The following is a 12,693-nucleotide window of genomic DNA, read 5'->3' as shown; positions in this document are numbered from 1 at the left end:
GGTTTTTGCTTCGAGAGATGTCAAGTCTTCCCATTGGAATCTCGACGATGGGGGGAGGGGGGAGGGTGGGTAGTTTAAGTATGAAATGGCCAGGCGAAAGAAGCTTGTTGGTGGGTGGATGGAGTAAGAGGTGGCAGATGGGGGAGGCAGGTATATCAGATCTCCCGAAGCAGAGTGGAATGGGTGATCAAGCGTAAATCCGCACGATGACCCCTGTACGATGGGATGCCACAATCGCCTGTCACAAGTACCTGTGGTTGTGTGTGGGTCAGAGGCCAGTGAGAGAGAGAGCGAGAGAGAGAGAAGAAGAAGAGGAAGAAGAAGTTCTGGGGACCGTTACGCCAGGCATGCCGGGGACCAGACGAATGATAGCGATGGGGGTGTGGTAACATGGCAGCTAAGCAAGGGTCAGTCCAAGGTCCTCTCGTCCTGGGTCATGAACAGGGTAATAGAGTGTACTAGTTGTAGTAGTGGTACGTATGTACGTATACTTGTCCTGTGAGGTTAAAGGACAAGGGGGGGAGACGGGGGTCACTGGTGCTAGATAGATGAGAAGGGGAGGGGGTTCAACTCGCAGCGAGAGTATTGTATTGTACCTGTAGAGCCAGAGAGAGAGACAGGAAGCAGGAGCAAGTTGCCTGTCCGTCCCCTGTCGACGCAGCCGGGCTATAGCGACTCCTGGATAATGGGACGACGGGGTAAAGGGAAGGGTACAGGGCCCGTTCTCTGACTTGGGGTGCATCGGGGGGATCCTGAGCGATGCGATGCTTGTTGTGTGCGTGTGCCTGAACTGCAATCATAACAACAACGGTCTTGACTCTTGAGTCTTCTGAGTTTTAGGGGGGGGGGGGTGTATCTGAGTTGCTGGCTGGCTAACTGCAAATACAAGTACCTGTATCTACTGTGTAAGTCCGTGTACGTACATCGTAGAGTAGCCGGGATTGCGGGTGAGATCGAAGGCGACTGCCCCCCCCTCCCCCTTTCTCATCTGGGATGGATCAACGTCAATGGGGATCGCTCGAGGTCAAACGGTCACTGGTTTACATCGTATGCAACGACAGGGTCCAGCTTGTCGTCTAGGTCTTCATCCCACACGGGAATGTACTGAGAGGATCCCTTGGTATAGGCATCAAATTTACACCCCCCCCTCGGGCCCTCTCATACTACGATGTAGCTCTCACTTGCACACCCCTTTCGTCATCCAGACACACCCTCTTCCACGCCTCCCCCGGCCACCCTCCCACGGTCTTGGTGCGTGGGCCGCTACTACGTCCCGAGCTAATCCGGATCCAGCGCTGTTATGCACGGCACCACTCGGGCCACCATTTCCCAATCTGGACCATGCTCCCGTTCCGAGGACGGGGAAGGACTGACATGCCTGTCCCCGGTCCTGTCATGAAGGCTTGTGCGTTTGGGATGAAGTGAGAGAGAATGCGGATGGAGGGCGTCGGCGTAGAGACGAAGGGGGGTCTTGTGTGGACCGGGGCTATAGGCTGTGGGCCACCCACTTGAGACGAGCAACGACTCTTGTGCCTGACTTTTGACGTCGGGGGGCGTGCGGCGTGCGGCGTGTGAGGCCCCAAGAGCTTCATCGATACCCTGCCCAGCCCTGTGCTGCGACCGGAGCGACGAGCTGATCTTATGCCGTTCGTCGCTTTTCTGCTTTCTCTCCCCGCCCCTCCCCGGGCTGTGTGAGATGCCAGAAACGTCATCCCAAATGAAGTTGCGAGGCGAAGGGTGCGGGAAGAAGGGAAACAAGGGCACATGAGGGACGGTGCTTTTCGAGTCGTTGCCGTTGCCGTTGCTCCGCGTCCCCCATGTTCGGATGACTGAATGACCGTGGTGTTCTGGGACCTGTCTCTGTTCCAGAGTCGTCCTGAACTGTTGACGTTTGTTACAGCCGACCTGGCCCTCCGCCCCAACCCGCTCGGCGACGACGACGGCTCGAGATGATCCTAATCTTGTCTCGACGGCTCTTCCTGGCACAGTTGGGTTGTTGTTTCCTCTCGTCACGTTCGGCGGCTCATCCGGTAGAGGCCAAGCCGAACCAGACAAGCACAAAGGGGGGAGGGAGGGATTTCAACGACCGGAGAAGCCCATCACATTCCATCCCAGATCGTAGGCATGGGGGCATTAACTGCAATAATGTTCCGGATTTGCTGCAGGGTTCGGCAGGCAAGGAGGTAGGCAAGCATTCGAGACCCGGATGCCGTTCTGGTTGAACGCTCATCATTTCGGCTCTCCCTCCCCCTCCCCTCTCTCTTTCTATTTCTCCTTCTTCCTCCAGCCAAGACAATCATGACGACGGCGAGATCCCCACGGGTCGGTCTGAGAAATCTGTCTGCCCTCTTGGCGTCTCATGCGGCTCACAAAAGCCGTCTACGAATGAGTATCCTCATGTGCCTACTACCAACGGTGTCAGGTGTGCGTCGCAGCGCCCGAGCAGCTGCCCCTTGGCAACGTCGGCCAACCTTTGTCAAGTCGTATTCCAAAGTGACATGAGAGAGAGAGTGTGTGTGTGTGAGAGAGTGAGAGATAGATAGAGCGAGGGAAGATTGAACTTCAGTCGGCCAGGCTTTCGGGTCGGGCATCAGCCCCGTTTGGAGACGATGATCAAAGTTGAGTTCTGCCCAGGACTCTAGTGTCCTGTAGGGCCAGGCAGTTTAGCCCCTGCAAACCACCCCCCTTATGGTCATGATTCAAATCCCCCAGATAGAGTTTGTGATTGCAGCCCGACTCGGCGGTGGCTTGAGGGCATCCAGAAGCGCCAGGGGAAAAAGCTTTCCCGTCGCCTTCGTCGTCGTCGTCGTCGTCCTCCTCCTCCTCCTCCCAAGCTGAGGGCGCTACCACTAGTTCGGCGCCGTCGACATCGCTTGCAGCGGCGGCCGTGCGAAAGGGCCGCGCACGTCAACGTTTGACGCGGAGCTGTCAGCGACTCCTTAGCCCTTGGCTTTCCCTCCTCGTGTCGTGTTCTATCCCATCTTTCCGTTGTGGATATGCGTTGCAGTGTACCTGTATGAAAAGAGGGATCGGAACATCTGGCCGCGTCAAAGAGACGGCACGGCACCCATATGGGAGAGGGCGCATCCAATGGGAACATCCACCACCGATCCAGGGGGCGCCGAGAGACTGTTTCTTGAAGGGGTAATACTCCATAATGGCATGGCATGAGGGTGTGAGATGTGTGAGATGGATGTGTGAAGGGGGTGGGAAAGGGGTGGAGAGGACCAGAAGTAGGAGGAAGGGGGGGGGGGGGCGGCCGTGAGAAACAGACAGTCGGAAACAAAGGCTAATTTCAACATGATCTTCAGTTTAGCTCGGGGCGCCAGGAAAGCCCCTCGCTTGCGCAGGGTGGCTTGAACCTTGCAAGGACCAGGGAAGGTGGGTGAGCGTGAGAGTGAAAGTGAGAATGAGAGTGAGAATGAAAGTAAGAGACTGGTTTGATCTGTCCTTCGGCTTCTGCCGTCTTTCTTTTTTCCCCCCTGCCTCTTCACTTGCTCGGACTCTCGCATTCTCTCTCTTTTGCATTATTCTCGATTCTAAAGAGTGAGACCAAGCAGCTGTACAGAGTATATGTGTTCATGTATGATCATCTACCTCTCGGCCTGGATGTTTTGCTCTCCCCAAGCATTGCATCCCCCCGGGGCCCCGACCGCCATGTCTCGCCCCGTCCCCTGTCGTCTGCAAGGTGCCTCTGGCTCTCTCTCTCTAGCCCTGACTGCCCTTGCCTTCTTGAAGGGGGTCCGTGATCGACCAACTACGTATTCGTCGAGATGGGAGTTGGGTCATGTACTCAGGGCAATTGGGATGAATGCACACGGAACGGCAAGGGGGGCTGGGGAGGCCCCCGTCGCGAGGAGCCATGGCATGAAGAAGGCCTCGGTTCCGAGAGCTTCTCAGGCACAAATGTGCAACCGGATGCGATCGGATAGGCGGTGGCGACTCGTCCGTTGTCACTGCCGACGAGCCAACAAGATGACAGGCCCCGTCGCATCTCAGTCCCGGCGCCCCGTGTGTCGTCCCAAGTCTTCCTCCGCCCTGACAGCAGCCTGCAGTCAGTCGGCCCCCCACCGGCCGGATGCCATGATGTTTGTGTTTTGCGAACCCGACTTGTTGTGCTTGCACCACATGGCCCCGGCATGGCATCGCGGGAGTGGGAATGTATGCGTTGTGTGAGTGAAAGTCAGTGTGTTTCGTGTTTCGGAGCGGCGCCTGCAACTCTGGATAGCATCTGCATTCCCTTCTCTTGCATTGGCATTCCTGCACTCTGCATATTGCCATGTGCGTTGCCCTGTGAGGGGGGAGCCTCCCTGAGACTCAACGACGTCTTGGCGGTAGCCGATCCCCGGACAGAGGCTTGCCTACGTAACGGGGAAACGGGAAACGTTGAGACAGAGTGCAGACTTCAGACCTCGCTTGAGAGTGATGGCGGACGACGGCGCCAGTCTAGCGCGTCCGTGTCAAGCTTCATGAAGGGGGGACGGAAGGGGGGGGGGGCACCTAGCGCCCTGGCACGTGAAGGAACAGAAGACCCAAGGGAAGCACGCTTCTTGTCGATGAGGCGTGTGACGACTGACGAGGCTTGCCGTTCGTGGCTTGAGATAAGAAGGGGAAGGGGGGTGCTGCGGGCGAGCGGGCGGGCGGGCGGGCGAGACAAGTCCGGGCCTTGTTTTCTTGCTTTTCCCGCCGCCGCCGACGCCGACGCCGCTGGGCCACCGTTCGTGTGTCTCCCGGGCTGAAAAGCCATCGCGGCGTCCATGGCCAGAAGAACTAAGATGGGCATGGCGGACACGCTACGCCCGCGTGCTAGCACGGAACAAGTCGTGTGTTCCGCCGCCGCGAAAGCGGCACGCGCTAGACTTACACCAGAACCGTCATGGAATCCTTCTCATTTCTTCTTCTTCTTCTTCTTGTTCTTCTTCTTTTCCTCCTTTTGTTATAATCCTTTTTTTATTCAATTTTTATTTCATTTTTTGCCCTGCTTACATACACGACTAACTCACTCGTACAGGCCGCTGTCTGCTGGGCACGGTGGATGGTCAGTCGTTTGTATTTGCTCACCGTATGTCAGTGACGAGGTTTTGTTACCGACACACGACCCTTGTCCAGGATCAGTCCAGCGTTTAGTAGTGCAGTAAACATACATATCCGTACATACGCAGCGGATCGAGGTCCCGCTGCGGCGGCCGCATGCATCGTCGCTCACCGTCGTGGGATGTCCTCCCCCCCCCCCCCCCCCCCTTCTTCTAAACCTCCATCTCCCATGGGTGTAACGTCTCGTTCACTCGCCAATCGGCAGTAGCTGGCACCCCCACCACGGAGGATCGTGATGGGTTGGTTGACCACCATCATCATCATAGCCGCTTGGCCGCCCGCGTCGTTGGTTCAACCCTTGGACCTACGTAATCACCGTCGCATCGCTCAGTTCTCCTGTGGCTGAGCGCGCGTGCCCGTATCATCCATGGTGGTTATCCCGTAGTGAAGTCGTAGTGTGCGTGTGGGAAATGAGGTCTGGCAATAAAGCTCCAGGGGGTGGTGCGCTCGCAGACGGAATCCATTCATTCTTGAGAAGCCTGCAGATCGCCCTTCCTCGAGGCCGGCCACCCACGTCTTGCTTGGTCTTTCTTTTTTGACTTTGGGCTAGGCTAAATGAGCAGTCCATCAACGACTCAGCAACCCGCAGGAGCTCGCACAAATCTCCAAATGGTTTCGTTTCGACGGAAGTTTATTATCCCAGTCCCCATATCGCACGTCTACCCATAGTACATCGTACAAGCCGGATACCATCGGATACCGATTCCTCGGCCTCGGTCAACATCCTTACGGGGACGGCCGACGATCTCGCTGCTCTTCATTGCCCGATTTCGACCTAGAGGCTCCGGAAAGAGAGAAGGACGGAGAGAGGGAGAGAGCGAGAGAGAGAGAGAGAGAGAGAGAGAGGACCCATTCAGATCTAGACGGCATTTACCGCAAGTCTCGTGCTCGGGCTTTGAACTGAACCACGTCCTCGGGCTTTGAAGCTGTCCTAGCGCGGGCTCTAGCAACCCACCCCGGCAAGATCATGGCCCATGGGATAAGCAGATCTCTCACTGTCCTTTTTTCTTTCTCAGTCATTCAATACACCAACTCAGTCGCTCACTCGCTCATCCACTCCCTCTCACTAGGGGTTCCGCGGACGAGCGAGGTTAGCACTGCTCCTAAGCCCGCCTAGGCCTAGCCGTGCCAACAGCGAAACGGCGTCCCATCCAGTTCAGGACCAGCGCCAGGCGCCCGCCAGAACCCTTCTTTCCTATCAGATCAGTAGCCATATGATGTATTGCATCCCTTTCTCGTCTCCAAGACCATCACCACTACTCCTCTTCCCCCCCCCCGCGGCCGCGTGCACGCATGCATGCATGCGTGTCGACCCTGTACTATGGGGTATGTATCCCACGGCGCGAAGCGGTCGTATCTCGGAGCCTCTTGTGAATGACCGCACGATGGATCGCAAAACCACACCCTCATATTATCGCCTATTCATCTTCCGTTAGGTGTTCTCTCTAGGGGCGGTTACGCCCTATACGCATTGGACAAGTGGCATTGTTCTCTGTGTGGTGGTGGTAGCCGTTGGACGCCTGATCGGACACCGGAGTTTTGCCTGATGGCAGAAGCCTCGGGGCTCTCGTTTTGATGGAACCTGGCACGTAGATCGCCCTCTCCCCTCCATTTCCCATCACATTCACGTAGGCCGAACCTTTTTTTTTCTCTCTCGGTGCAGTTTACAACCCGCCTGCCACCGACCAATCTCCGGGAAGGCCCAAAGGGCTGGGCTGGCCCTCTCTCTCTGGTGCCGCCACCACCACCGCCTACGCCCCCATGTCCAGGCTAACCTTTAACCGAAGGGCACTAACGCGGCGCCTGCGCGGCGATCGTCTTCGACTGGCCTCGGGTATGATCCCAGAAACGTCCTCTTGGTAAATCTTGGTCAGCAGCAGCAGCAGTAGCAGCGGGTGAGCACGTTGCCTGCCCCCCGTTTGGCGGCCGCGGGCCTATGGGCCTATGGGCCCTTAGACCCCCCCCCGGTCGTGTCGATCTCATAGAAAATCCCACCCGACCGGACGCGGAAACGGCTGACCCAGCCATGACGGGCGATGATGTCGTTGCAGCCGGCACCTGGCCGCCGAACTTCAGGAGACCATGCTCGTGGACATCCGACACACGAGGCGGCTTGTCTACCGCTGCCTCGGATACGATACACGTCGACGATGGTCAGGCAACGGGGGGTGTCTCGGGACTGCGATGACATATGGGAGTGCCACCGTCTACATCACCAACTACGTATGCGTTCTCGGTTTATCCTCGCGTCAAAACACCCTCGCGAACGCTTGGCACTTGCGGAGGACATGCCATCCGGAAACCCCTTCGCTGTCAAACCCTCCCCCCCCGGAACTCTAATGTCACAACGATGGCGGCCGGCCGCCTCTGCAACTTGCAACGTCCCGTGTGCACGCTGCTTGGCGCATGCATGACTGTCCTGAAGCACGAGCGGTGTCACGGACGGGCCAGCCGACTGATGTGCGCGTTTGGTACCGGGACGGGTTGTGCTTCAGGGCATCGGCCATCAATGCTAGACACGTTTCCTTCATCCGGATTATCGGCCCTCTCTCTCCCTCTCTCACTTACATATCTCTTACATATCTCTCTCATACATACACAAAAATACATTTTCTGCTTTGGTATTGTTGCCGATCATCCACAGTCGTCTACCGGGTGACGAGTGTACAGTGTTAAGCGATGGCTGGGAGGAAAATGCGTGGCGGTAAGACAGGAGGATGCTTTCCCTCCCACCTGCGTAATGTTTCTTCCGTTGGTCCTCTGCAGCTGTAGATCGCTTCCCATCACACTCCCACAACTTACACATCAACCACATGGCTGACATGCCGGTGGCTCATGGCGCTCACGAGCTCGAGAGACACTACGCAACTGCCGAACGACTAGGCGCCGCGCGCTATATCCGCAGTCGGTTTCGCTTGTGGCCAACGCGCCGCCCGCGTCGTTTGAAGCGAAATCAGTCACTCCGGGGCTTGAGCGAGCAAACCAACGAAAACGGAGCGTAAAGAGAAGGATTTTCGTGAGTGAACAACCCCCCAACACCCTTAAACCGCCGCCTCCGGCACCATCAAGAAGTCAAGGTCCAGTCGCCGCGTGTGAGGGCATCTCCAGCCCCGGCATCCTACTGTCGCCATGAACCCCCATGCCCCGTTTAGCGAAATGATTCGATCATACCGCCGCTCTGTGCCAATGGCCTGCGTGCCCGGTACCAGTGCGACGGGCGTTACCAGAGGCTCACCGTCCAGGCCCTATCGTGGCGGCAGGTTCCTTTCGTGCGGCAGGGTCGCTGACCGGGATGCCGAGTCAAAAAAAAAAAAAAAAAAAAAAAAAAAAAAGCAAAAAAACCAATGTGTACGAAAGTGTAGAAAGGATCTGTCGATCAGCACAGGGGAGAGGCGCCGGGGATGGCCACCCGTCCAACCCTGGAACGGTCTTTTTTCCCCCATCCCATGAACTTGCTTTTGGGAGCCGTCCACATGAACTGAGTGTGCAGTGGGTCACCGACCATTTTTGCTCATTCGCTCTTGATGGCTTCTACCTCACAATTCCACGCGAGAGATGACGGAACGGCGCACGAGGAGAGAGAGAGAGAGAGAGAGAGAATGCCGCTAGGCGGGAGGGAAGAAATGAGGCTCAAACGTGTGGCGAGACATGCCCAAGGGACACGAGAAATGTGTCTTCAATAACCAACGTTGGGCTTTTTAGTCCACTCTTTGGCCGTCGCTTCGCCTCGCCTCGTCTCGTCTCGTCTCGTCTCTTAAATCTCCCCCCCCCTCTTAAAGAGGAATGTCCTTAGTTACATTTCTCGGTTCCTCGAAGAATCGAATCTTTCCCATCTGTACAAAGGCTCAACTTGACGCAGGCCCTCGCGCCCCTCGGTTGTGCCCCTAGAACATCATCTGTGGAATGACTGTTTATACAAAACATAAAAAAGACTACTGTGCGGATATGTACTAGGAACCTGTGGCCCCCGTCTGTCCCCCCTTCGACTGCGTCAAGGTTTCCGAGAGTGGGGGGGGGGGGGACGGACGAGGTAAGCATAGGCCCGGTCAACTCGTCGAATCGTCCGCTGAAAGCCGCCGAATTAACAATCCGGAGCCAGCTCCTGGGTTGATTCTTTCTTCTTCTTCTTGTTCTTCTTCCTCTTATTCATGTGTCCGTGTTTTGGCTGGCATTGAAGAGCGCCCCAGTTTCCCGAGATTTGGTAATTCAACTTCGCTAGCACTTCCAACACGCACACGTACAATCTCGATTGGATCTCGCCTCGGCTTTCACAGAGAGGGTTTCTCGGGTTCCCCCGACTGAAAACGACTAACCGAGGGTTTCGGCTAGAGTTGGAGGCGGCGCGTGCAGAAGGAGATATTTGGAGAACCGCCACCTCCCCCCAAAACCTTTCCGTCCTTGGAGAGCTGCAGCTTACTTAGCTTCCTGCGTGTCGAATCAGGTTGGATGGATTCACAGAACCGACATGAGCTTCTACTGACGATATCCAACCCTTCTTCGTCACGATCCTTTCTCCTCTTCCTCCCTCCTCCTCCTCCTCCTCTTCGTCCTCATGGCACACCGGCCAATGATCCCATTGGACGCCTCTCTTTGGATCCTCCCGAAAGTTCTCCCCCCCTTGGAAGGGTGTGTGCAGAGAGCCCAAGTTGTGTCTGTACATCGTACAGTAGGTGGGCGAGAAGCTGGGCCCACGGGACAATCCTGTGATCTCCAGCCTCCGCGACGATCAGCCGGGATTTCCCTGCCCCCCTCCCCTGGCAGCGCGCGCCGTTCTTTTGACTGGACGACCCAAGACTCAGGATTGCAGCTGCCTCAACCTCGCCTTTTTCTGGATGCGTTCCAGAGACAGACAGCATCGTGGCCACTTGGGTGAGCCTGGATCCCGTCCCTTGCCCATGGCGCCAACTCGAGGCCTGGGTCATCACCATTATCATTATCAAACGTTATTCAACTCGTTGTGTATCGCCCATTTCCCAGGTCTTCGCTACTAGAACCCGCCTCATCCTCGGAGTCCTCACGATCTGCTTCTTCTTCCGGCTGTTCGCGTTTGCCCATCTTCCCCTCTTAGTCCCTATGCCTCTCCCTCCCCACCACGGGATTGGATTACCAGATTCGTGGCCCTCGTCGTCGCATCTTCTTGGCTTCTCACTCCAGGCCAGTCGAGAAACTTGACGTGTGTGCCACCCCTGTGTGTTGCCCCCCCTCATCGATCGTCCATTGGGACATCAACCAAGAGCCGGGGGTTTTTTTTTTTTTTTTTTGGTTGGCACTGGGATTGCTGTCACTCTTTTGCCGTTTTCTTATTCTACCGCGTCTGGTCCCCAAATTTCACTCGACGCCTCCGGGCGTCATCATGGCCTGATATTCCCGCTCTTCCATCAATCTCCCTGTTCCTCTTTTCAATATCAGGCTTGAAATCGATACATCAGCCACACTCCCCAGCCCGTTGACAGACAGACACACGGACGGGCGGACGGACGCCCGCCCCGTCCACAGCCCCTAGCCGCTCATCCTCCAACGTCGCTTGGTGGACAAACATTCCCGCCAACAACTTGTTGTCTCTTCTTCCGACGCTGTGTCACATACTTCACAGCCCTTTCAAAAGGTCACGACGGGCGCTGTGGGCGATGAGATTGCGTTCGCCTTGGTTGGGAGGGTTGTTTTCTGGGCACAAATCTCCTCCCTATCATTAATGCCCGCCCCAGCGAACTCGTCAATGCGACAAGATTACCCAATCTGGACTTTGTCCGGGATACGACGTCCAATGATGTTTCTCGCTGTTTATTTTGCTTTTTCTTTTCTTCTTCCGTTTCTGGCACCCGGCTGTCTACAACGCCAGCGACAGAAATGATTCTCGTCCGAGACCCTCCAGGAAATATCTTTGTCTCTCTCCTCCTCCCCTTTTGGACTTCATTTTACAACTGCCGTCGACCCAGCGGTCTAGAGCATCCACATCGAAGGAGTTGCCTCGGGGGTTGGGGGCCGTTTCTGCCCGCGGAAAGACGGATCGACATAGACAGAGATGTCAAAGGATGCAGAATGACAACATCGGCGAGCAGCACACACACAGGGGGGGGGGGTTCCCTCGAGAGAAATGCCGCTGTTGGCAACAGCATTATCATCATTGCCCCCAACCGGCCAGCAAATGGCACGCACGCGCTTAAGCCGGCCGTCTGCAACCCTCACGTCGTCCGGTATGCGGCGTGACCGTCGTGCCATCATCCTGTGTCGTCCGTGGACGCCGGCCTGCAACAGGGCCGAGTGGCAGCAACAGACAGGTGCACGATTCCTGTCGGGAAGCCCTGCCGTGCGACGCAAGACCTCGCCCAAACGCGCGTGCGGCATGCTGGGCGTCCTTCATATCTACATCGTAAGGGATGTGTGTACCTACCCACCCGAAAGAGGAGGCAGGGAGCTCGCTGCGAGCTTAGCTTGTTCCGTCACTGCGCGTCCTCGTGGGCTCCCTTTTCCCAACCGCGGCCTACGATATCCGCAGCCGTATCCGCAAAGCTGGAGCTCCTGCTGCTGCTGTTTTGCTGATCGAGCTCGCCGCATCGGCCGGGACTACAAGTAGACTAGAGAGGCAGCAACAAGGTCCAGCGTGCAACAAGGGTGGCAGGGAAGAAAGTGGCAACCCTCCCAAGGTTGTGATGAAGGACTCTTGGCCCATCACCTGTGACCAGCTGGGAAACTGTCGCCTCTAGCCCAGATTGTCTAGTTGGTTAGGACGATACGTTATAGTTCTTCTACAATCACCTCATGTCTATCGTAGCAGGCAACGTGGGCCTGAGGGGATACTCTACAGATTGCAGACTGCGGTGTAAACGGAGTGTGTCACGGCGGCAAGCTCCGTCGTCTTCGTTCTGCTCCGACCCATCCATCCCCCGAGGCAAACTCACGGGCTTTCATACCAGTCAATAGAGACGGGTCCAACATGCGCCAAAGGAGTCAAAAAGACTGCATCGCAAAGAGCCTGCCTCATCTCGACGGCTCGGCCGCTGCGGGCCCTGCGGGGAAACGCGATACGACAGCAGTTCGGATATAGAGCAGACGATGACTCGCAAGCCACATGGCGGAAATAGGGATGTTCCCTGGACGCTGTCCTCGGTGAGGGCTCCACGGAGTACATTCACCACACTAGAAGGCCTTTTGGGGGAATGTTGTCACAAGGGACATCCCCCCATTAGACACGCCTGACAGGAACGGAGATGGGACTGGCGAAATGAGGCAAACACTGTAAACTTCCCCCATCCCTGCTTCTGGGTTCCCTATATCAGCCCCTACTAAGAGAGAGTCTCCAAGACAGCACGTCGCAGCATAACACCGGCGGTCCGGGCTTGCTATCCCCCCCCCTTGTTGACGGCTCCTTGACACATGGAAAAGAAGGACGACACAGGGGGCGGGCGTCTATGGACATGTCTCGATATTGCAACCACCTTTTCCAAGTCCCGCTGCTGCTTACGTCGTCGTCCTCGTCGTCCTCGTCGTCCCCTTCCTCACATGTGCAAGACGTCCTCCGGGGGAGGAGGGTGTTATTGAGTTTGACCTCGAGCGAAGGGGCTCAATGTCCGAGGGGCTGAGACGGAAACCTGCAGTCTA

At 56.6% G+C, this 12,693-nt stretch overlaps 2 protein-coding genes across 2 annotated transcripts; one reads left to right on the top strand and one right to left on the bottom strand.

Annotated features, from left to right (window-relative positions):
* Nucleotides 1–4,405: 4,405 nt before the first annotated feature.
* On the bottom strand, nt 4,406–4,783 carry CH63R_07220 (uncharacterized protein; the record flags this gene model as incomplete). The annotated part of the gene is made up of 1 exon (XM_018302195.1): nt 4,406–4,783. The coding sequence occupies one exon, from the start codon at nt 4,781–4,783 to the stop codon at nt 4,406–4,408; it is 378 nt and encodes a 125-aa protein (XP_018156973.1).
* A 6,456-nt stretch (nt 4,784–11,239) lies between these two features.
* On the top strand, nt 11,240–11,798 carry CH63R_07219 (uncharacterized protein; the record flags this gene model as incomplete). Its single annotated transcript, XM_018302194.1, has 2 exons — nt 11,240–11,464; nt 11,526–11,798. 2 exons carry the CDS (start codon nt 11,240–11,242, stop codon nt 11,796–11,798), a joined length of 498 nt encoding a protein of 165 aa, XP_018156972.1.
* Nucleotides 11,799–12,693: the final 895 nt, after the last annotated feature.

Source organism: Colletotrichum higginsianum, chromosome 5 (genome assembly GCF_001672515.1).
Source record: "Colletotrichum higginsianum IMI 349063 chromosome 5, whole genome shotgun sequence".
Lineage (NCBI taxonomy): Eukaryota > Fungi > Ascomycota > Sordariomycetes > Glomerellales > Glomerellaceae > Colletotrichum > Colletotrichum higginsianum.
The sequence above is the reverse complement of the archived record's forward strand: the minus strand, read 5'-3'. Positions and strand labels throughout refer to the sequence as shown.